Genomic DNA, 25,234 nt, shown 5'->3' with positions numbered 1-25,234 from the left:
TGTCTATATTACTGTCTGATAAGATTATTACAACAAATAAGAAAGCAAAACAACAGTGGATGATTGAGATTGTGTATTTTGGTATAAAACGGCACATTAAAAAAATGAAAAACATCTGAAATACAAAAGAATAAATACATTAGCAGATCATGATCAAGTAGTGTCATTTCTCAAGTTTGCTGGCTCGTCTGTTTGCCTCACAGAGGTCATGCTACATGATCCAGAGTTCGTAATAAAGGGTCAGTTCCTGAGGTCAATTGTACTCCAGATGTGACTGATTGATCACACTGTCATCTAATTGTGCTATGTTCTCCTGTAGAAGAAAACACATGAAAAGAATTAACTTGACAACCCTGCCACCGTCTGGAGGAAACTTGCAAGTGCAAAACACAGAAAGATTCAAGTAGACAGTTAAAATGTGCTCACCCAACCTCCGTGACTCCGTAGCCAAGGTGCAAAGCTCTCCATGTAACGTTCAGCATATCCTGTCAGACGATGAGCACCAGTGGCAGTGACGACCCGTCGAGACGCTTCCATTGTGATGGCCAGACGCCGTAGTGTTGGACTGACTGGCGGGGGGACGTGGGGGTCTTCGCTCTGACTGGCATACATGTCCAGCAATTTGGCAAAGGATGGGTAGGAGAGGCGCGTCAGGGTGGACCGCAGGAAGGGGTTGTCATTTATCTGAAAATAAACAACAATTTAGAAAGATAAACAATGATTATCAAGAGTAAACATAAAATAGAAACTAAAGACAACTGATTTTCATGACTATAAAAATTCATAAACAAGAAATAATACATTTATTATATATGTTTTGCTAATAAGGTGATAATAAGTGATGGCTCTGCCCCAAAAATGAAACTGTTTATTGTAAATGTACTTGCTCTTAAGTGTTTCCAAACATTTTGGGGTTTCTGTTTTCTGTTGTTGATATGTTGGAAATCAGTAGCCATTGGTTTCCATGGGAAGGAAAAAAATACTATGGAGGTAAATAGTTTCTAACACTCTTCAAAATATCTTCTTTTGTGTTTGACAAAAGAAAAAAAAACATTTTGAGGTTTGGAGACATGGAGACATTGGAGACATGGAGACAATGCAGATTCGGTCTAACCAGGAGTGCAATAGCAGCATGTGCAGTATATAGGCATAACTTATAAAGTGCAATTATAGAAAAACTATGGGTGATATTTACAGATGGATGTACTATGAACATTATATACAGGATGTATTAACTATGATCAGAGATTTACAATAGATTAATATATTTAAAGGTTGCTAGATAAATATTAACATAATTACAAATGTATATGTGCAGTGGTTATGTACAATTCAAGATGAATGAGTGTAACAAAGTGAGATGAATATGTACAAAAGAATGTAAGACTGTTCTCATGAAAACATCCAAAAACCACTAGAACAGTGTTACTGACTTTTACTGATTTATATACTTAATTTTACCTCGTGACACAGACTGTGTCCTTTACCGGCATGCTAATGACATCATACTCCTCCATTCCCAGAATAGTTTTTTAGAAAAGAGGGAAACAACACAGATGCTTTAATATGCGTTTTATTAGACTGCACAGAGTACCATTATAACAGAACCCTAAAATGTATTTAGCATGATAAAACGGTTGATAAAAAGCGGTCGACTGTGGCATAATAAAAGATCTGTTGCTTTTGTACAGCGCCACACTTGCATCTCATTAGCAATTGCTTCAGCTCATCATCTATGTCCCGTAGGATATAATGAAGATAGCAACTGATTTCACAATCATCAAACTACGCTTATGTTAGTTGTGAATACATGTCCTCTAGTGGTGAAAACTACATACTGTGCCCCTTGTTGGGGGTAATGCATTACAAGTAATGCAAGTTATGTAATACTATTACTTTTCTAAGTAACAAGTAAAGCATTACTTAAAAAAAAGAAATAATATTCGAGCTACTTTTTTGAAAATGTAATGCGAGTTACTTTTTAGTTTAATTAATGAGCTTTAAAAAAAATTAATTACTGAATTAAAATTAGTCACAATGAATCACGTAGTCAAGGAGAGAATGTGTTCATTATTTTGAAAAGGGTTAGGGAAAAGAAAAGGGTATTAGAGCCTCAACGGACAGTGATTTTACTAAAGGCAAATGGTACAAAAGTAGCAAACACATTGCTTTAAACTTTCAATAATCTTTTTTTATGTGTTTTTAGGTAAATGTAGGTGTACTGTAGGTTATACAGAGTGTTGTTAATTACAGAACAAAAATAAAAAAAACTGGTTCTGTAAGAGATCAAGCCTCAGCCAGGTAATTAAAAGTAACACAAAAGTAACGTAATGCATTACTTACCATAAAAAGTAACGCAACTAGTTACATTTTTGTGGGAGTAACTCAATATTGTAATGCATTACTTTCTAAAGTAGCTTCCCCAACACTGATAATCACAATTTAGATTTCTGAGTGAAATATTCCTTTAAGGAGCTGTTTTGAATTTAATGTAATCCACATCTCAGTGGGGTATAGAAACATTTGAATGAATGCCAAATTCAAATGTAGCATCATTACCTTCTCATTTATGGCGTCCCCTTCTGAAGTGAGTATCTGAACTAGTTGTTGAACCATAGCCTCTTTGTCATTCTCTGTGAACAAAAAGAAGTGCAACAACAATGAGATATTGTTAAAGCATTAAACTTCTGTGATGACAGCAATGTTTGTTCATGCAACGGTTCAGTTTGGTATTGATTGCATGGGTCAATACAAATATGAAAGAAAATCGACTTTACAATGTACCTTTAGGTGCACTTGGTAGAGGCATTGGTTTAACTGAGGATCTGTTTTTCACACTGTGTTTTTGTGCAATTCTGTCCAGAGTTTCTGCCACATCATCATAAAACGCGGGAGGATGAGCTAAAAAACATTACATCACATCAGTTCACATAAACAAACAAACAAACATACACAACTCTGAAGTTTGGGACAATAATTTTTTTCGCCAAAGTTTTAAGTAATTAAAAGTGACAGTAAAGGCATTTGTAATGTTGAATAAAAAAAAAAAAAAAAATCAAATAAATGCTTTTATAAACAACAAAAAAAAGATTATTGGAACAAAATGCATCACAAACATTGTGCATAATAATAAGAAAAGCAACAAATCAGCATATCAAGATCATTCCTAAAGGATGATGTAATAATTGCTGAAAACTCAGCTTTGCCATCGTGGAAATACATGTGATTTTAAACTAATAACAAATGCAAAACAACTATTTTAAATAGTAGCAATAAATCAAATCTAGCAATTTTTTATGTTTTTTGATTAAATATAGGCAACCTGCGAATATGTGTCAATTTCTATACCTTTAAAACAGTGTGCATTTTATGTGTGAAACTTACATGGTGAGTGGACCATCAAGCTCTCATCAAGCTCTGGGCTGTCTGTATGGATATTTACAGGCAGTTTGGATGGGCGTTGAGGACGAGGCTCTTCTTTTTTAAATGATACTTTTTTTAATAACTCTGATATTGTGCTTTTTTTCTTCTTTTTCTTATTTTTTCCCCCTGACTTTTTGTCACCCTCCTCCTCAGACGCCGAGGATGGAATGCATATTTCCTCCTAAAAGAAAATGTTCTCATTAACAACTTTTGTAAATCAATCTTAAAGCACACACTCTAAAGAAACAAACAAAATTAAAGAAACAAACAAACAAACAAACAAACAAACAAACAAACACACGCTCTAAAAAACCCCAAAACAAATTGAATAAAAGATTTTGGCCCCAACGCTAAAATCATAAATTCTGCTTTGTTTATCTTTGAGCTTTTGTCCCAGATGATGCAAGTGCAAGTTTGACCACTTCAGATACAGCTAATAATGCTTTTGTCTGTTTCACATCGGATGTGTGAGCACTGCATATTTATTTTGGTGCCCACACTATACCACCAGCATGAGCCCAAGCAGAAGCACAGCAGGGTATGAGTAAGCAGTAGAGTAAGAGCCTAGTTTTGATGTTCTGATAATCAGCAGAAATTGTTTAAAAAATGAGTACAGTATAAGTACAGTTCATACAGTTCACATACAGTTGAAGTCAGAATTTAGCCCCCCTTTGAATTTTTTTCTTTTTTAAATATTTTCCAAATGATGTTTAACAGATCAAGGAAATTTTCACAGTATGTACAATAATATTTTTTCTTCTGGAGAAAGTCTGATTTGTTTTATTTAAGCTAGAATAAAAGCAGTTTTTAATTATTTTTTTCCGATAGTCTACAGAACAAACCATCGTTATACAATAACTTGCCTAATTACCCTAACCTGCCTAGTTAACCTAATTGACCTAGTTAAGCCTTTAAATGTCACTTTAAGCTGTATAGAAGTGTCTTGAAAAATATCTCGTCAAATATTATTTACTGTCATCATGGTAAAGATAAAATAAATCAGTTACTAGAAATTTGTTATTTTATTTATTTATTATTTTATTGCCACATCAGCAACTTATGGCTATTTCATGGCTAAATATATATACATAAAAATATTACATGATAAAAACGAATTCATATTACAATAAAAAGTTATTTAGGCTAATATATAGTAATATATATAATAAAATTCACACAAAAATATATTCAAAGTTAAATATGATTTTTTAGTTACATTTTTGATAAATAATTTAAGATTCTTCCTGGTGGTACCTTTTCAAAAATATCCATCAAAGGACTCTCCTTATAAAATTTTTGTCTAATGGTATTCAAACTTCCACATTCCAACAAAATATGTTTCATGGTAAGAGCAGCTTGGCAATAATTACATTTAAGTAGTGCTTCGTTATTCAGTAAATACAAATGAGTCAACCTAGAATGTCCAATTCAACATCTAGTCTAGACAGTTTGATCATGCCTGGTAGAAATGAGTTATTAAAACTATTATGTTTAGAAATGTGTTGAAAAATCCTCTCTCCGTTAAACAGAAATTGGGAGGGGAGGGGGGGCTAATAATTCTGACTTCAACTGTATATGTTGCAGCAGCAGGTGAGGTCAGGTTTGTTACCTCTGTTTTCCTGGGTAAACTGTGTGCTCCATTTGTTGAGGGCTTGTCAGACTGAGCCGGCTTCTGCTTCTCCAGGGTGTTGTTTGGTGTCGGTTCAGCACTGCCGCTTTTCTTACCACGGCTGGTGGATGAGCGGGGTCTCAGTCTTCTTTTGATTAAATTTTTAATTCCATGTTTCTTCTCCTCTGCAGCACTGATCTCCTCATCCAAAGAGTCCCATCCATTACCATCTTTCTTCATCCTCCCTTTCAATGAGGCACTAAGAAAAGAAAGCGAGAGGAAAAGAAACATGGGTCTTTCCTTTCATGCTAAGGAGAAAGTCTGCTGTTAATTTACTCGCTCTCATGCCATCCAAGATAATTATGTCTCCAGAACATTTTTAGCCAAAACTGTGGGTCTCAGTGGTTCAAAGCATGTCAACGGCTACGCCAACCTGATTTCACCAACTAGGACATGTTCCTGAATTACCATCTATGTAACATCAATGATAGATGTTAATCCAGGATCGCATTGTACTTGGCAAAATCATAACATGCCAATAGCTACTGGCACTTTGACAGTCAAAAAACTTGTACACTAAAACAAAATTAATACTTGTTGGGGCTCCTGACAATACATTGAGGATTTAGGAAAATTTTACATCATTTACAACATTATAACCTTTATTTCCACACCTTTAACAAATGGTTCAGAGTACATTCAAAATAGTCTGGAGCTAATATTCCTGTCACACAACGATTTATAACTGATAAAATAGTTAAAATACTGTTGCATTTCTTACACAGATTTGCTGTTTTACTTGAGACCTCAGTGTGTGGATTAAGAGTCATGGACATTCATTTTAGTTGTGCCTTTATATGCTTTTTACTCTCAAAGTGTCAAAAAAATATAAAATACATATAAAAAAAAAAATAACAAACAGCAAAAATCAGTCCGAGGCATTTAAAAAATGTGGAAAATCCAGTCTCTGTTACTCTGATGAAGGCAGTTCTTTTTGCCGAAACGCGTAGGTGCAGTTTTAAGGATTAGTCATGAATAAAGGCTGTTTAATATTTTTTCCACATTTTTTGCAGATTTTTGCTGTTTATTCTGATGAATCCCTTACCCAAAGTGCAGCAACACATAATTTAAGCTAGACGTATTTTATATGTCATAATACTTCAATTAAATTCAGAATTCCTTTATTTTTGAAAACACATCATTTGTATAGACTTTATCTGCTTTTTTGTATATACTGTGACTCTTTTGTTGTTATTGCAATAAGAAGAAAAAATTTTATAAAAAAAAAAATCACTGATCACGCCATATGATCTTTCATGACTGCAACAAACTACAACCCTTATGCAGACAGATAAAATGAAAGTAAAATAAAATGGTCTATTGATTATTTGTGGACACAAATGTTTGAGCATTTTAGTAACTTTTCCACATGCAACATTTAGTCAGTGGTGGAAGGAGTACTGAAAACTCATCCTCAAGTAAAAGTACCATTACTTGCCTAAAAATGTAGTGCAAGTAGAGTAAAAGTATCTGTTGGTAATATTACTCAAAGTATGATTAAAAAGTAGACATTTTAAAAGTACTCAACAAGAGTAGTGAATATTACGCTGTAAAAAGCTGATGCATTTACATGTATTTTGGCGATGTGTGTAAACGTAACATTTTTATGTGCCTTAATTATTGCCCAACAGACACACAACATCATAAGACGTTATTTTACGTTCGATTTAATTCGATGTCAGGTGACCAAAATTCAATGTCTAGCTAGCGTCTAAGGACAACATTATTTTGATGTCAAATGACGTAGATATTTGGTTGATTTTAGGTTGTGTTGGAAAGTGACCAAAATCCAATGTCGATCATTCTTAAACCAATGCCATATTGACGACAAATACTGATATTTATTTATCAGGTATGGCAATTAAAATCTAACGTCTGATAGACGTCATTTATTAGATGGTGATATTTGGTTGATTTTAGGTTGAACACTGACGTCGACCTGACATTGGATTCTGACGCCAACACGATTTTCATTTCTAAACAAAATGCAACGCCCCCATGAAGTTGGGGTGCAACTTCAATCAGACATTATGTTAAGGTCTTGTGCCTGCTGGGTGTTTAAGGCCATTTTGATCATCATGCAGTAAACATCCGTCATCTTCTCATCAGTGACATGCATCTAAACATTGGGTCTCTGGGTCAATGTGTGTAAAGGTTTTGGACATCTTCTAGGACACTTTTAATGCTTCCAAACAGTTTGCTGCAATTATAAAGTGCCCATGTCGTCAGGTAGTTCATTATGATGCGATTTATCTCTTTACTCCTATGTGCGATTTGATTGGACAGGAATCACAGGACTGATTTTTCTAGTCCCCATAGACAAGTAAAATTAAAGTAGTGACTGCAGGTTGAAGGACAGTAGTAGAGTAAAAGTACAGATACTGCACTAAAAATGTAATCAAGGGAGAGTAAAAGTACACATTTTTAACACTAAAAAAACTACTCAATTACAGTAATTTAAGAATTTGTAATTAGCTACTTTACACCATCATATAGTAGAACCATTAATGAGGATCCCACTGTTTTTTTGTACAGTATTTTGGAGCTATAGTGTTGCAGTGGTACCGAAGTACAGGTAAACCGTGCAACCCTAGTAAAAACTAAATTAAACTGAATTAAAGGTATTGGTTACATTAACGTGTAAGGACGAACCATAAGCCAATTTTAAAATCAATTCAAATATGTGATGATTGAAATTTGTTGAAATGTATTTTATATAATTTTTTACTGTTGGGGTTTGTTTAAATATTTCTACTTAGTTGTTATATTTCAGTTTCACAAAGAAACACGCTGCAATAGTATGTATTAGGGACATATTTCCATGTACTGTACAATGTCTTCAGTTTCACTTTGTTAAAAAAATTGTGAGAAATTGCGAGTTGAGCGAATAATTTTAAAATGAAATAGAATTAACAGTGTCTTCTGAAATAGAATTGACTTTAATAATATAAAATACACTATTTTTACCATTTCTTTCATCATTTCGAAAGTATTATTTAAACTACTTTTAGAGTTTTATATTAGGTCTGCATTTGTTTGAACTATGTGTGTTACCTGAATTTGTTTGGGTCATGATATTCTCCTCCTATTCTCCCAGGTCTCTCTCCAGGAGCGACTGCGAGAGTATTACGCAGGAAAGACTTCAGAACCAGCCGCGTCTCTGCTTTGATCGCCAGGAGAGAGATGGATAAAGGAGGTGAAGAGGGCTGGACCACCATATCTGCCATCTCTGAAATGGAGAGAGAGAGCACTAAATCTCCTAAAATATGACATTTTCAGATTACACAATACAAAACACCACTCCAGAATTCCAACCTTTCCACAGCTTAAACTGAACCAAAGCCTCACATTTTCTGTCAAAATTTTTCATGCATTAAAATACAACCAATGATCCATCAGATTTGAAGAGAAGTGAGTAACTTCAACAGCCACACTTCAGTATATAGTGGTTATGTGAAGGAAGTGAAAGTATAACAACAGTGCCATTTACCATATTTTTCTGTCAAACATACATCAAAGAGAGCTGGAAATTCCAGTCAATTTACCTCAAATATTTTATCTATGTCAATTACAGCCATTCACAAAAACCTCATAAATGACAAGCTCAGCACTTCAACAGATTAAAAAAATCAAATCAAATAATGATTTTCTAGTATTTCTAAATCCTTGTGTTATTTTTCCAGCAGCATATTAACTCTATGTGTTGATATATTGTGCATTCCATGTACGTTTTTTGATAAAACCAGCATGCAACTGTACCATTGCTCCAGTTAATGCATTTAATCACCTGATCGTCACTGATAAGACCAGTACTAAAAATGTTTTTTGAAATGGCATGTCTATACATACACGTGACAGACAGTGGTTCCTCTTTGGCAGCAATGATGTCAGAATACCACATAGAATAGACTGTTGGTTGGCTTCTTTTTTGAAGATTACTGGGTCAGCACAACTTTATATACACCTAAATAATATTATATTTATATTATATAATATTCAGACATGCGGATAGAAGGACAGACAGACAGCTAGACAGACAGCTAGACAGCTAGACAGACAGCTAGATAGATAGATAGATAGATAGATAGATAGATAGATAGATAGATAGATAGATAGATAGATAGATAGATAGATAGATAGATAGATAGATAGATAGATAGATAGATAATGTAGTAGATGTGGAAACATTTGTGCTTATGGATTTGTGGAGTCTTGTTATTTTCAAGTAAAAAGATAGGGTAGTTTGGGCAGCTGCTTGTTGTTTAAATGCAAAATTTTTGCAATAATTGGGGTAATTGTTTTTTTTTTATTTGTACTTTTCAGACATCAGAAACTTTTGCTTCACTTGTTGCTATAATTTTTTTCTAATTATAAACATGACTAATTAAAATGTAAATACTCACATTAATGTAAATAAATCATAGACTTAATCTCTTTTACTTGGATTATGCCATTTAATTATTTGACAAAATTGTCAAAAACTGCTTAAAACAGAACGGCTGAGTCAGTATTAACATTAATAACACTTAAAAAGTTATATAAATATTAATAGCAATTTTATCAAATTATTATCTGAGAAAAGTCTCGCACTCCAGACAGAAGGCTAACATCTTGTGGCCTTACCTCTCTTTTAATATTTGACATGTAAACATAACGTATCTATTTCCTGGTATTTTAAGCCTAATCATCATCAGAAAAGCAGTGGCATTTGTAGTAAAGCATATTTTCATTCTTAGAATTCCTCTCATTCATTAAGAACAATTGTTCACAACCCACTCTTCAGGTTATTACAAATCATTCAACCATATAAATTCTTCATTAAGCACAGAACTCTGTCGCAGGGCAGTTTCGCATCTTGAAATGTTGTCTTGTGTTTATTTGTTGATTATGTTGGCCTGAAACACTTAGTCTTCCCCTTCGTACTGCAATTATTATCAATCCAGCAATATTTAAATGTTTTTATATTGTATTGAGCTTATTCTAATGCTAAATATTTGTACTTTGCGCATGGAATGATAATCCTTAGTAATGAAATGTATCCTCAGTTGTACTTATCATAAAATCAGGGTTGACACAAGGTCTGATAGTACATGTTTAACCAATATTTAAATCTATAAATATAAAAAACACTAAGCAGATTACATTTAAGATATGCAAGTGTGGATTTCACACAGACAGAAGTGAGAAAACACCCTCATCTATCTTCTGCTGTCGTAATGCATTTACTACTTGCATTAACATATACAGCCTAGTTCAAATGAGGAATTTTCTACATTGCGAAACTGTCGGATCAATGACACATCCTCTACCAGGCTTAAATGCCACTTCTTACATAATGACAAACCAAGGAATATTTTCATTGCTAATTGATAGTAAGTGATGAGTAAGTAATGGTTTAATTCAATGCTTGCAAAAACAGATAAAACATATCAAAATTTCTCTTTATCATTTATCAGTTGACTGTGGCTCCCTGCTTTGCTTTAACACTCTACACAAAGACATGTAGAAACAAAAACCTTTTTTTTTCTATTATATCAGGGCAGCATTAACACCTTAAAACTTTAAGTTAATAAGATCCAGCATAATAAGTAACATCATTTAAGTTTCAAGGTGTTAATGCTGCCCTGATATAATTGAAAAAAAGGTTTTTGTTTCTACATGTCTTTGTGAAGAACTAGTATGCTGTTAACTAGTAGGCTAGTTTGCGTGCAAATGTATGAATCATTGTCTTAATGGAAAATAAACTGATTATTTAAGATAAATACATGAATGTAAGCCATTTTGTTTGTTTGTTTACATTCATTCAGCAACATTAGATTCATGATCTCAACATCTAATAAGAACAATTAACGCTAGCATTATTATTTTTAACAAAGTTTAAACAGACAAGAAGCGACTTATATCTGTATTCCAGTAAATATTCTGGGTCACAAGAAAACAGACTATGTTTTGTGAAAGACCTGAACTCGTTCATACCTGTTGTAAATGTCACCTCGACGTCCAATGGAATCAGCTGAGTCGCGACGCGAAACAACCGAAAACAACAAACACATCTACAGAGTCAGTCTTATTAAAAACACAGAGACTAAAAACTAGAGACACATACACGCGCGACCCAACCGCGAACTGTGCCGAACTTCAGACGAATTAAAGTCCGTTATGCGCGACGTTATTGAAGCGTTCAGCTGTGGGTCAGATCTTACAATGAATCAAACCAACTGTCTGCGCCGGTTATTCATATCGGTGTTATAGATTGTCCACGGTCGATACCCACTGGTTTCGCTTCTACCTTTTTCAGTGTCCAACCTGTGGAATGACACACTTGTGCGCCCTCACTGCGCATGTCAGCCGCTGATGCGTCGTCAAGTAGGACGGACGAAGCCATTTTCCAGATGGAAAGAGGACAGACTTCCAGTTTATTAAAACGGTAGTCAAGTTTTTGTTTTTTATGTGTCCAGTTATACCAGCCATTTGTTTACAAAAATTTAATTGTGCTCGACATTTTAGCAGGTATTTTACTCAATGTATGCCATTTTGGCAGTTTTGTTGTACTTTAATGCAAGCATTTTAAAGTTTAGGCTTTGTTTGTCTAATATCAATTTCTGTTGTTCACATGCAGATGTTAAAGACTCATTTATGCTTTATGACTAAATGGACATGAAGGGAACCTAAAAATGCAGAAAAACAACAACTGAAGAAATGAAAGTGAAATAAACTGAAACAACTAGAAAACAAAATCACTCAGGTATGTATTTCACCAAATAGGGTTTATTTTCAGACAAATAAACAACATATTCCTAACTACCTTTTTTCTGTACAGATGAGAGGGAAATCAGAGGCATTTGTCCTCCCTCAGCCCCCCCCAAACCCCGTCCAGCGTCATCTGTAAATCAGACACTGGTACAAGGATTGGGAGAGACGGAGATGGACTGTAAGACAGATAATTAGCATAGTAACATTTAAACTGAAGTCTAGCAAGTTGTCTGGATGAACACTGACAGAAAAAGTCAGTTATTAGTAAAATTAATAAGCATAAAAGTTTGCAAACATTACCGTGGAAAGTCCACACATTTTCAAAAGTCACAATGATGTTCATCATTTAGAAATTACAGACATACTTAGAGCACAGAAATTTAAATTAAATCTGTAGTTACCACAAAGACCCTCTGAGCAGCAACATCCTTGTCATCCAAAATTGACAAACACTCAAGCATTTTCTTAACAATCATATTGCTCATCCGTGCAGCTTAGCCTTCTGTGAAGCTTCATCTGCTCTCTGATGTCTTACCTCAGAGTGATTTCCTCTTTAGCTGAGATGATTTGCTCTCGAGTCTGCACCCTCCTTCACTTGCTCTCTTCATCTTGTCTGTCTTTATTTAGCTCTGCACTCTCTTCTTCCTGCCTCCCCTCTGACCTGTCCTGACTGCTTCTCCCTCTCTCCACTCCGCACTCCCTCTATCTATCCCTCGCTCGGCCACCCTATCAGCCCAAAATCACTGTTCTCCTGACCAAGAGCCAATAGGGAGCAACACAGCTGGGTGAGGCACTTCCTCTGTGACAGGAAACCAGCAAAAACTCTCAGACACACACACACACACAAAGATCAGTGAACTCTAAATATGGTGCACAGTTTTAAATGGGGTAGTTAATTGTGGATATTTAGCTGATATTCCAAAATTGAATCGATTGAAACTGTTCTCTGTTCTCTCATGCAATTGGATGGTTTAAGAAAAATCAAACCGATTGTGTGTGGTTACTTGCCTGTTTACTTTTATTTGTCAGACCAACAGGTATATGCACAAAATTTTGCAGATTTAAAATTTTATATGTGCATGAAGTTCGTTTTTAAAAGAATTTACTGCATTTAATACAAGTCGGCTGCATTCATCATTCATCACTTAATTATTATTATAAAATTTCATGTTATATTAAAAATATTCCCTCCCTCACTTTATTAAAAAAAAGTGAAATGCAGCACAAATGTGAAGCATATAATTTTATACAATAACTCACATTATGTGCATTCGGAGATGTAAATGATTTCACAGTCATTTTAGAGGGTTTACGTGTTATACTGCAATGCAAGAGTTGTATAGAATCTAAAAAGAAGGGTTTCAAAAGTATGTTTTTGCTGTTATGCATTTTTGTTTTTGCAGATAAACCACTCAGTGAACGGTTCAAAAAATGTTTTTACTGAGAAGAATATTTTAATAATCGAATCTTCTACCATTAACCTCTGGAAAGTCTCTATAAATGTTAAAGGATCTTCTTGGAACAGATGCCAAAATACTAAAACACATTAAAAAATTCAAAATACTAAAATTATGTTAACATACACCACCAGTCCAAGGTTTGGGGTCAGTAGGATTTTTAAATGTTTTAAAATAAGCTTCTCCTGCTCACCAAGTCTGCATTTATTTAATCAAAAAGTACAGTATAGTACAGTATTGTAAATGTAAAATTGTGAAATGTTTTTGCACTATAAAATAACTGCTCAAAAGTAGTTTATCATTTAATTTAATAATTTATTCCAGTTATTTTAAAGATGAATTTTCAGCTTCATTTCTCTAGTCTTCAGTGTCACATAATCTTTAAAAAATCACTCTAATATTAATTATTATTATTAATATAATTAATGGTCATGTTAGTAAAAGCAATACTGGCTGGAGAGATCATTTCATTTGAAACTACGCACAATATGTAATAAATAAATATTTAATAGTATTTTATAATTTAACTTTTTTGCATTTAATAAATGATGAACAGATACATTTCCTTTAAAAAACATGAAAAATAAAAACTGACCCCAAACCTTTGACCAGTACTGCAAACTGTTGAATACCTTTACAGTATAATACAAGTAAAATACTCTTATATTCAGCAAGGATTCATTAACTCAATCAAAAGTGACCACAAAGATATTTCCAATGTTACAAAATATTATTTATTTCAAATTAATGCTGTTATTTGAAAGTTCTGTCCATCATTAGTATAGTATATTAGTAGTGTAGAGTGTATTTAGTTTACGTCCTGCAACTGTATTAAACAGAAAGTATTTTAGCAGTTATAGATTGTGACCTTTATTTTTACACAAATTGAAATATATGTTTTTTTGGGATGTTTATTTGCCTCAAACACCATCATTCGAGCTTGGATTTGCTCTTCAGTGTTTGTACTTCCAGCAGTGATAACTAAATCACACTAAACTGAACTAAACTGAACTTGAACTTTGAAAACTGGACTGACAGTTTCAATTTACAAGACCTTCTATGTTAAGCTGCTACAATCTACATTGTAAAAGTGAAATAGAAATAACAGGGTTTCTACAGGTTTTATCAAGTCAAATTTAAGACTTTTAAAGACCATTTTAAGACCATAATAAATGAAATTTCTTACACAAGAATAAATGTTAAAACCTTAAAAAAAAACGTTATTGTGAGGAAGATAATTAAACCACATTAATAAGTAAATAGAGTTAATAAATATATATATTTTTTAACTTTTATTGAAATATATTGTTAGTGATTGGATGGGTGTTGGCCCAATTGGGTATAGCTTTACATGGACAAGATTTAAGACCTATAACATAATATTTTTGTGGATTTAAGACTTTTTAAGACCCCGCAGATACCCTGAATAAACATGAATTGAATTGATCTTAATATGCACTGATTCTGGAATATATTTTTAAAAAAACAACAGTAAAACTGTCACATTCAGCTGTTCCAGAAACGTTTGCATGAGAAACAGAGGAAGTGTTTATCCACTTGAGAACCATAGGCCACAACTGTGTGCAGAGGGCAAGAGATGAACAGATAGAGGGAGGGGTAGAGATGGAGCGATGATTTCGAAGGGAGGAGACCCCCATGTTCTCACAGACTAGATAAAGCATGCTATGATTTGGGGACTGGAGGCCTTGTGGGAATAAAAGAGACGTGACTATTACAGTGACCTCTGCTCAAAGAGAGGATTTTGCGTGCTTTTCCCTCTCTGTCTCCACAGCTCGTTAACATCGGCCTTAATTATACTCATCAAATGTAGCGCACAGCGGAAACATGGAGGATAAATCTTAGATATGGGCAGAGTCAGATTTGTTAGTGTATCCGTTTCAGTTTCCGGAGCAGGACTATTGTAATAAAAGATAATCCAAGGACAAACTTTAGTTTATCTTTGGCGACAAATAAAAATGTAACAAAGTGGCCATTTTCTTCCTACATATGTGTTCTGGTATGCAAGATAAAAACATCTATGACATAAAAGTTATTCTTAACTCCCGTGCTGTCTGCGTTCGAGTCCCTGTGAGAATAACGCTGTCAGAACATTATTTTCAATGGGTGTGGTAAACTAAGTAACAAAAACAGGAAATCCACCAGCACACAGGCAGGAAATGCTACTGTTCAGTGACAGTAATAAGTAAACACAACCCAAACGGCCGCTTGTGAACCGTCTTACGGTTACTCTAGAGAAAAAGATAAAGATGAAGGGAAATGGACACACATAAAGACATAAATAATAAGAATAAATGCAAAACAGTAGCATGAGGGTAAAAAATTAAACACACACACACACATTTTTCTCTGTAATATTTTTATTTCAATGTTTAGTTATTCCACAAAAGGGTTTACACTAAAATGTTCACAATTCTAATGATAAATACAGTAAACGTATCACTCTCTCTTTCTATCTCTGGCTTTCGTTCACATGCACACACATTCAAACATACAGATCTATATACAGTGAGCTCATGGGATCTGACAGGAGAAAACCTAGGAATGTTACAGAGTGCTGAAATAAAGCTATAATCAAATCACAGTAATGTCCATTTAACAATGTACAGTAATAAATCATTAGATTCACTTCAGTATATTACACACGATCGGTTGAATGTTTGATTGTCATAGCAGCCTCTTGCAATCCAGTGTGCTGATTGTCATTGGCTACATAGATTTAGATACTTTTGTGCACTTGATTGATTGTCACTGCTTTCGATTGTCATTGGTTTATTCACGTGGCTCATAACTGACTTATCAAAATGAATATTTTCAGTCCTTTTCTAAAGTTTGGGGTCGGAAGGATTTTTTTTTTCACCTTTTTTTGTAACAAAAACTAACAGTATACTTTTATTCTTCAAGGATGCATTAAATTATGACAGTTACATATTACAAAATGAACATTTGTAAACAAAATCTGTTTATCTGAACTTTCTATTTATCAAAGAAACAAATAATCCTGCAAAGAAATTAAAACGTATCACAGTTTCCACCAAAACATTAAGCAGCACAACTGTTTTACTGACATTATTAATAAAAATGTTTCTTGAGCTACAAGTCAGCAAACAAGAATTATTTCTGAAAGATCGTGTGACATAAAAGAAGTCAAATTTAGGCCTGCCATCACAGAAATGAAGTACATTTGAAAGGATGTTCAAATCAAAAAGCTATTTTAAATAATATTTTACAATATTAACAATTATGATCAAATAAATGCAGCCTTGTTGAATATAAGAGATATACAGTGCTAAGCATATATAAGCACACCCCTCACAAATCTATCTGTTTAATTCATTTTTTAATAGGAAGCTATGCAATACTATATTTGTGCATATACATTAGATTAGTCAGTCCTGAAGCCAAATCTGGAGCTTATCTAACAAAATAATTTACGATAACGGTTTTAAAACTAGTGCAGCCAAATTTATATGTTATAGAAAAATATTAAATACCAATTTAAAAAAGAGGAAATAAAGAAGCAAAAAAAGTGAACAAAATTTGTTGAAATTTTGTAGGTTGTAATTTTTTTTACAATATTTTGCTTAAATTTATTTGTACTGTCTTTCAATTTCTAAATATGTTTGGTGACTAAAATATTATTCGAATAAATATATCTGTTTAATAAATCTGTTTTCTTTAAATGCAGCAAAGTACATTTCCTATATTCATTCAGAAATGGATAAAAATATTCATTTTCAAAATGGTGTGTACTCAGTTATGCTGAGCACTGTATTTAGATGATAAATTAAATAAATAAATAAATAAATAAATAAATACACCTTTCCAACCCCAAACTTTTAAAAAGCACAACTTAATAACTACATATGCAATTTGAAAGCATCCTCATTTTGGTCACACGCTGTCTGTCACATTGATTGTAAGTGGCACCTCAATTAAACAACAGTTTTTGTTGCATAAATGAGAGGCATTTTAGAAGTGCACTGTTTACCTACCAATAGCTGGATTAACCAGACTAGTTTGTGCTATTGTCTGGCGTAGATGGTGACTAGGCCTATAAATGTGCAGGGTAAAAATGCTGTAGTCCATATCTTCTTCGTCTCTGCAGGTTTTTGAGATTTTTTTAAATTCTGGATTATGGCTTACATCGACTGCTTCCCTGATGTTTAAATTGTGTAAAATAAGCAGGGTTTCCTGACACATTTTTTCTGTTAAACATTTTGCTGATTGAAGCTCTGCTGGTTTTGTCTGAATATGATAAAGTGTGTTGTTTACTGCAGTCTCGTCCAGTACTGACTCAGACCTTGTCCCAGCTCCTGATCGCCACCTTGAACCGCGGTCTGGCCCGCTGCAGAAACACCTGGAAAGAATCCTGAAAGAGACACAAGCAAAGATTGATCCTCTTAATTTTCACACGTGGCCTCCTCTGACGGCCTTATTTGTAACACAAAAGGAACCACAGCACAGCTAAATTACATTCACACACACACTCAGTTCCTCATTCAGTGTTTTGGCCTGTGGATTACAGTATTCATATGCGGTGTGAAGGTGGAGTATGTTACAAAATAGCACTCACCTGTGTTTGCGCTGGCCGTAGGTGGGGGTGGAAGGTGGGGAGAGGTGTAAGATGAGGAGTCAAATTTTCGGGACAGAGGAGGAAGAGCAGAAGGAGATGGAGGCAACATGCAGGAGTAAGTTGGAGTGGACTGGGAGGGCAAAGACTAGAGAAGAAAACAAAGGGAAAAAAAGATTTATATCATCAACAGACTCAGAAATAAGCACATTTCACAACTTACTATGCAAGGAAACACCCCAGATAGGTTTAAAAGATTAGTTTTTCTGTGCCATAGTCATGTCAAAGCAATATTTACATTTAATGCATGTGTTACTGACGTAATGAGATTATATTGCATTAGAGCTCATTGAACAGGATGTTGATATGCTTCTGACTGAAGGGAATCGATTTAGAGACTAAATGTGACCTGTTGAACTGTAAACTCGCAGTGTAGCCTACGTCATGGTTTATTTCAATAAACTACAGCTGGCGGTGTATAATCCAGCAGCAACACCAGAGGGCGCTATCAAGCTATTTTGGATGGGTTTGTATGGCATACGGACGGACTCAAAGCAATGTGCTAGCAGGTGATCAGAGCTAAAAGAAACCCGTAAAATTTAGTCATGTCAGCAAACAGTTTGATCAAATCAATGTATAATTAAGCCAATTAGCCGATGTAATTGCAATATTGGAAACTTTCTACAAATGGTGTGCTTGGATATATTGGGAAACAAACCTCGTTTACTCATGACGAATAGTTTATTGGCTATACTGCCATGGAAGTATGCAAACATTAGAGGTTATCAAACGTTAAATTGTGGCCTCAGCATTTCCAAATTGTCCCACAAACAAACACATTCAAAATTACCGCCTGAACAAAGAGAGTTTCGTTTAACAAACCTCATAGTTAATACATAGTTTTACCTTCGAGTTGCGTAATAGGTGCGTGTAGCTACTAGAATTTTTGTCTGCATTATTTACCACTAAGCACTCTGTTTGCATGCTTTAAAGAAACAAAAAGCCAGATGCTGTTCTTATTCTTTTTAAGAGAGCATCATTTTTTAATTAGGACACTGAAACGAACGTTGTCTCGAAAGAATTGAAGTATTTATATTTTACATACAGCAAATGGACTTTAAAACTTTAGTGTTTTCTTCTTCTTCAACAAATATCACAGCATGTATAAGCAAGTTTTAAACGCATAACTGAATTCAAACCCCGTTTTTTTTAGCTATTGGAAACCTGTACACATGTATTTTGGTTGTGATATAATCGTATCTTATTTAATCTTTGTCAAATCATGTCTAACTTGAACACTGAAGAGATTTCTATTTAATTAAAATCCATTCACACCCAGGTCTTTCCAAACATGTATGACTTTTTTTCAGGAGCATAAAATAAGATATTTTGAAACAGAGGTAGGATACTTGAATTTAATCTTAATATGGATTTGGACATTTATATTAAACTGTCAAATTCATGCCATGTGTAAGATGAGAGATACAAAGTAAGTTCAAATAAATGAATAAATAAAAAGATAGGAAAGATAGGGCAACACTATTTTGAGGATTGCTGGATCTCAATCATCAATCAACTTTCCGTTTCTTAAATGATCAGCAATTATGTTCCACAAAAGTGTGTTTATGTTCCTGATTATTCAAAAATTGTTACAAATTTTAAAGCTTCAAATTACATTTTATATTTCACACAAACGAAAAAAGATTTGGAATGACATGAGGGTGAGTAACTGATGACAAAATGTACATTTTTGGATCATCCAGTGTGACATTTGTAACATGAAATGTTTTCTCAAGCCAGACGAGACAAAAAAAAAAAGACGTTTAAAATGCACATTACAAATGTATGAATTAGGTCACAGTAGGTCTGCTTATCACAGTAATCTATAATACAGCAGAGGAAGTCATGACTTACCTGCATACTGGAGAAGACAGACAGAGAGCTATAGCCTGAGAGAGACGAATCACTCCGACTGTGCATTGAGCCTTTTATAAGAGAGCAAAATAGAAAAGAAACAGATTATTTTATTATATTATACTTTTCTAATCACAGCTTTTGTACTTAATGATATGGCCAATACTCTGTGTATAACAACCATGACAATAAAGACATTTGACGTTAGAATAAAGAGTAATAACAAACAGAATCAATTTATGAAAAGTGTGGGATTATTCTAGCTATCAGTTGTTGGGTAAAGCTGCATGTGGGTCAAACACAAAAAGGTATTTTCAAGTCTCAAAACAAGAAACGTGTAATAAGTAAAAAAAAATTCTGGACATTAGAATGTGTCAACTAGAATTTAAAATAATGATTTTCATTCATTTTTACCATGGTTTACAGAATATGAATTCAGCGTGGCAATTTATGTACCAATGTCAGGCATATACTGTATATACCTTTTTATATATTTGATTTAATGAAAAGACTTTAAAGATCCCACTGCTATTAAATAAAAATATATATTTTGCTGTCATAATCATTGCTGTCATAATGCAATATGCACAATAATGTCATATTGTGCACTGTACATATCCACTGCACATTGTACATATCCACTGCACATGTACATTGGTAACTATGTCCATATCTGTCTGCATAATTATGATTATTAATAGCAACTTGTACATATTTTCATCTATTGTAAATAGAGAGTTAAGATAGTTAATACAACCTGTATATAATGTTTATAGTACATCCACCTGTAAATATCACCCATAGGTTTTCTATAATTGCACTTCATAAGTTATCCCTATATACTGCACATGCTGCTATTGCACTTCTGGTTAGACCTAATCTGCACTTCGTTGCTTTGTACTTGTACATGTGTAATAAGAATAAAGCTGAATCTAATCAAATTTTTCATAAATTTAATTTAAAACAGGACGTCTCATCTTTGGCCCACATGTTTTAATAGTGTGACGTAAGTCATTAAAAAAGCGTACCTGAGCTGTTGCTGTGATGGGAGTGATATACAGGGGAGTTAAAGGACGTGCTCAGGGGAGTATGTGTCTGAGAACAGGAACTGCTGCTGCTCCCTGATCTCCTCTGGTTTCTCAGCTTTTCCTCCCTTCTCCACTTAGCTCTCCGATTGGAGAACCATACCTGTCAATCACCCAATATGGGTCAGTGCATAATGGACAGTGTCTTTATGTATTGTTTAAAGGCACTTCCACATTAACATAATGAAATCTTAAAGACGCTCATTCAAATACTTTATAAAAACACTATTACCTGAATTCTAGCCTCTGGAAGATCAATCTTTGCGGCCAGTCTTTCTCTAGCAAAGACATCTGGGTAATGAGTCCTTTCAAACTCTGTAAAATAGATTTTATATGTAAATCTATGTGAATCTTGACAAAAAAGTATATATGTAGCTTTTAGAAAGTCATATTTGAAACAGCATGAGAGGGAATAACACATAATGACACAACATTAGAATAAAGTAGAAAATATGAATGTGAAATAATGTGAAAAAAGATCTGGCATTCATGTAAAAATCCCACTAGAACTGATATCATTTGGCATCATTAATAAAGGACTGTAAAAATTTGAACTAAAAATCAATATAAGACTTAAAATCTTGATGTGTATTGACATTTATTAAACAAACGACCCTGTTAGTTATAATACTACTTGTTTTTATTTAAATGACTCTGAAGTAATTAACAATTCTAAGATCTAAATAACATAATTATGAACACATTACAAGGAATTCATTTTACTAAAATTAATTTAGAATTTCTTAATTCTTCAATCAGTCTACAGACTGATATTCATATTTTTTTATGTATATCATTTTTAAGTAGTTAACCTTACTAGGAATGTGATTATTTGCATTATTTGCATGGAAAATAACCGCAAGTCCATTATTAACACATCTTCAAATAAAAATCATTAAGCTTTTCTTATTTTCTTAAATATTACATAGTTTGTCTTATTTTTTCCATTCCAATTTCAATTGAAGTTTCCCCATCCTTGTGTTTCCAGCTTCTCCTTGCAATATTACAAACCTAATATCCTAAAAATACTTAGATTTTAGTTTTGTGTCAACCCTATTATGATCACATTTCTCAATTTTTAAAGTAATAGACTGTTCTACAGATCAGGATAATTTTGTCAATATTACATTGTTCTTTCTGAATTTAAAATGTTAGTTCTTCCCATAAATAAATATATTTTTTCAAAATTTACTAATCCTCAAGTGGTTCTAAACTCATGATTTGTTTTAAGTCAAATATAGACAATTTCTCCTATAGAAAGTCTATCCTCCCAAAACACTGATGTTTCAAAATGCTTCAAAACTCAAATTTTAGGCTTATATTTGCTCTCATATATTCATTCGGTTTAGATTCATCAGGGAATGAACCACCACTTTTATTTAAATAAAATCTTATTTATAGCTTGAATTTACTTTATAGCATTCACATTTTACTCACAGAGACTCAATCATTGATTTGCAAAAGCAAATGAAATTCATTCTTGCATGTCACACAACATGTTTGAGCTTCTCGAAGAACCAATGAGGACTGTACTCATGGATCAGGTATCAGGAAGTATGCTTGAGCTTCCGTTTATGTCCACTATTTATATGTGAATAAAAAGCTCAAATTAAATGTGTCAGTCATGTTTCTTTAGTACAGAGGTGCCCAAAGAAGGGCCCGTGGGCCAAAGTTGGCCCATGGTAACCTTTGGTTTGGCCCACCATCCCATCTGAAAAGAGAGGGAGAATAATGAGCAGTTGGTTGGAACGAATGCCTTTGACAGAGAGCCATTTCTAATTTAACATAACCTTTTGTCCCTTTGTTTAATTGAGGAGCTACAAAAAAGCCAACTAAAATTAATAGTTAAAATTAAATGTTGTAAATTAATCAGACTTTTAAAATGTAAATACTGTTACTTGACAGATAGAGGACAATGCACAAACCATCAGCAAACAAAGACAAAAGCAGCTCAACTATTCTAGTCAGCATTGACCACCATTGTGTTACAAATGGAATTGTTTATGTTTTTACTATAATAAGTTCATTATAAAACGTTAAAAATGATACTGCATCATTAATTAAAATGTTTTAAAGCAACGTTTTCTAGTTATTTTTACATATTAGCAAATAAATTAAATTAACTTAATACAATTTGGTATATTTAACTTCAGCCCACAGCTCTCAATAATGTTTGGTTTTTGTCCCCTTATAAGAAAAAGATTGAGCAGTTTGGAAGATTTGAATTAATTAATGCTTGATTGATATGGGTTTATTTTTGATCTGTTTATGAACAGTTTGAAGCATCATCGGGACGTTCACACTCTCAGTGGAGGGACAGAAACTTCAGATTTTATTCAAGGTAATACTTTACAAGATTACATAAAATAATCTATTTACTAATAGAAATAAACAATGAACTATACACTTATAACAGTATTTATTGATCTATCTTAATGCTAGTTATGAAAATAAAGTTGTAAGTAAATTGATAGTTCATGTTTACTCGAGGTACAATAACTAATGATAACAAGCATGACTTTGTATTTTAATAATGCATTAGTAAATGTTTAACTATGACCAATAAATGCTTTACATGTATTGCTCGTTATAGACCATTTCAATGTGGTCTTGTCATTGGCCCATGAACATTTCCTGCTTGTTATTAAACTATTTCATAACTGTGACAAGAGGCAATTCAATCATAACTTGATGTCAAAACCTCCATCATAACATTATTTATCAATATATGGCTCTTATTGGATTCTCGGAAGCTATAGAAATTAAAAATGTAAAACAGGAAATACGTTGGGACCATTGTTTTTGTTTACATCCCTCAAAATGGTCTGTTAGCTCATGTTAGTAAATAGATTAACAAACATTAACTAATAAAACCCTAACATTACCTAATAAAACTAACAAAACTAATAAAAATGAGAAACATCATGTAAATTAAAGCTAAATTAGGCTATAAATAACACTTCCAATGATGTATGGTTTGTTTTGATACAATAATATTTGACCGAGATAAAATTATTTGAAAAATGGAAATCTAAATACTGAGAAAATCACATTTAATGCTGTCCTAATTCAATTCTTAGCAATGCTAATCAAAAACTACTAATCAAAAATTAAGTTTTGACATATTTACAATCAGAAAATGTACTAATTGTGTTCATGGAACTAATATTTTAATGATTTTTGGTTTAAAATAATTTTTACTCATACAATATTGCCACAAATATACAATATTATGTGGTGCGGTCACAAATAAAACTGAAATAATTTTGATATAATCTCATATTGTGTGCCAGTGCTTCGAGTCGCACCTTTCTCGAGGGCATCGATCTGCTCCTGGGTGAAGCTGGTGCGGTTCCTCTGCAGCTTCCTCTTGAGCTGCAGGTGTAGCTGCGACTCGTCCACCTCATCCCTCTCTCCCTGCACCACTCCTTCCCCTGCTCCAGCCATCTGCACATTCAGATCCTCCACACAACCATCTGAGAGAACACCAAACAACCCTATTAAACTTCGGAGAGTGTGGAAAGAAGTGCTGCATTTCAGTGCACAGCCGCGTGTGTTATTATATGGACACAACTGTCTCTTTGCAATTCCAGTGCATCGCAGCGTCTTCTGTTTGACAGTTTGACCTTATTTGCGTACGTGTGAATAAGCAGCAACTGCATTATGGGCATGTGATTGTGTCTAATGTCTGCTCGCTTTAGTTCCGCCTTCCTGTAATGAAACGGAGGATGTTAAGGCCAGAGAGCAGCGTGTTTGTATGTGGGTGTACATGTGTGGCTGATGGTGTAGCTGTTGGCACCCTCTGTTTGCGCTCAGTCAAGTAGAAGAATCGCTGGTTCACCCCAAAGCTGACTTCACAAACACTGGCACACGCACACGCACACACATACATTCGCAGACAAAGTGGAAGTGCACATGTTGAGGTGCTGTACTGATAGATGCTGAGGTAACTGGCTAATGTTATTGTACCTGTGCCGTGTTGAGGGGTGATGGTGTCGGCTGGGTGGTACCAGTTGTTTGGGCCGGACCAGTTGGAGCTGTTTTGTAGGTTCAGCATGGTCAGATTGTCGTACATCAAATGTCACCTATGAGAAAACCCTGGCCCTCTCCTTCTAGCATCCAGACCACTCCAATCCTGAATCAAGAACAAAAAGTGTGAAATTTTGTGGGAAATAACGTAGAAAAAGATCAAGTGTAAGATAATATTAAATTATTTGAGCCTATTGTGTGTTTGCTTAGAACTGACTTCCTATGGATTTATTAATTTAAAAAAGTGAAATATGTAAATCTGTGAAAAAAATAAATAATCTGAAAGATCAAACACAAAGAAATTGTGCATTAA

General features: G+C 33.8%; 2 protein-coding genes and 1 long non-coding RNA gene across 4 annotated transcripts; 1 reads left to right on the top strand and 2 right to left on the bottom strand.

Annotated features, from left to right (window-relative positions):
* Window positions 1–58: 58 nt before the first annotated feature.
* On the bottom strand, window positions 59–12,527 carry bcl2l12 (BCL2 like 12). Of its 2 annotated transcripts, none has more exons than XM_056453698.1 (8): window positions 12,381–12,527; window positions 8,147–8,321; window positions 5,033–5,291; window positions 3,385–3,604; window positions 2,785–2,901; window positions 2,560–2,633; window positions 427–684; window positions 59–313 (listed from the first exon to the last, which is right to left on the bottom strand). In XM_056453698.1, exons 2-8 carry the CDS (start codon window positions 8,317–8,319, stop codon window positions 254–256), a joined length of 1,161 nt encoding a protein of 386 aa, XP_056309673.1. In that variant the 5' UTR covers window positions 8,320–8,321; window positions 12,381–12,527; the 3' UTR covers window positions 59–253. The 2 variants fall into 2 exon arrangements, with proteins under 2 accessions (XP_056309673.1, XP_056309671.1); XM_056453696.1 differs by lacking the exon at window positions 12,381–12,527 and adding an exon at window positions 11,069–11,413.
* LOC130221299 (uncharacterized) lies at window positions 11,454–12,406 on the top strand. Its single transcript, XR_008836274.1, has 3 exons — window positions 11,454–11,519; window positions 11,712–11,837; window positions 11,913–12,406. It is a non-coding gene; the product is annotated as an uncharacterized LOC130221299 (long non-coding RNA).
* A 4,628-nt stretch (window positions 12,528–17,155) lies between the features above and the next one.
* Window positions 17,156–25,009, bottom strand: pax10 (paired box 10). Its single transcript, XM_056453707.1, has 7 exons — window positions 24,862–25,009; window positions 24,201–24,368; window positions 21,125–21,207; window positions 20,836–20,995; window positions 19,808–19,878; window positions 17,897–18,041; window positions 17,156–17,692 (listed from the first exon to the last, which is right to left on the bottom strand). Exons 1-7 carry the CDS (start codon window positions 24,965–24,967, stop codon window positions 17,592–17,594), a joined length of 834 nt encoding a protein of 277 aa, XP_056309682.1. The 5' UTR covers window positions 24,968–25,009; the 3' UTR covers window positions 17,156–17,591.
* Between the last annotated feature and the right edge of the window lie 225 nt (window positions 25,010–25,234).

Source organism: Danio aesculapii, chromosome 3 (assembly GCF_903798145.1).
Source record: "Danio aesculapii chromosome 3, fDanAes4.1, whole genome shotgun sequence".
NCBI lineage: Eukaryota > Metazoa > Chordata > Actinopteri > Cypriniformes > Danionidae > Danio > Danio aesculapii.
This window is presented reverse-complemented; position numbering and strand designations above follow the sequence as displayed.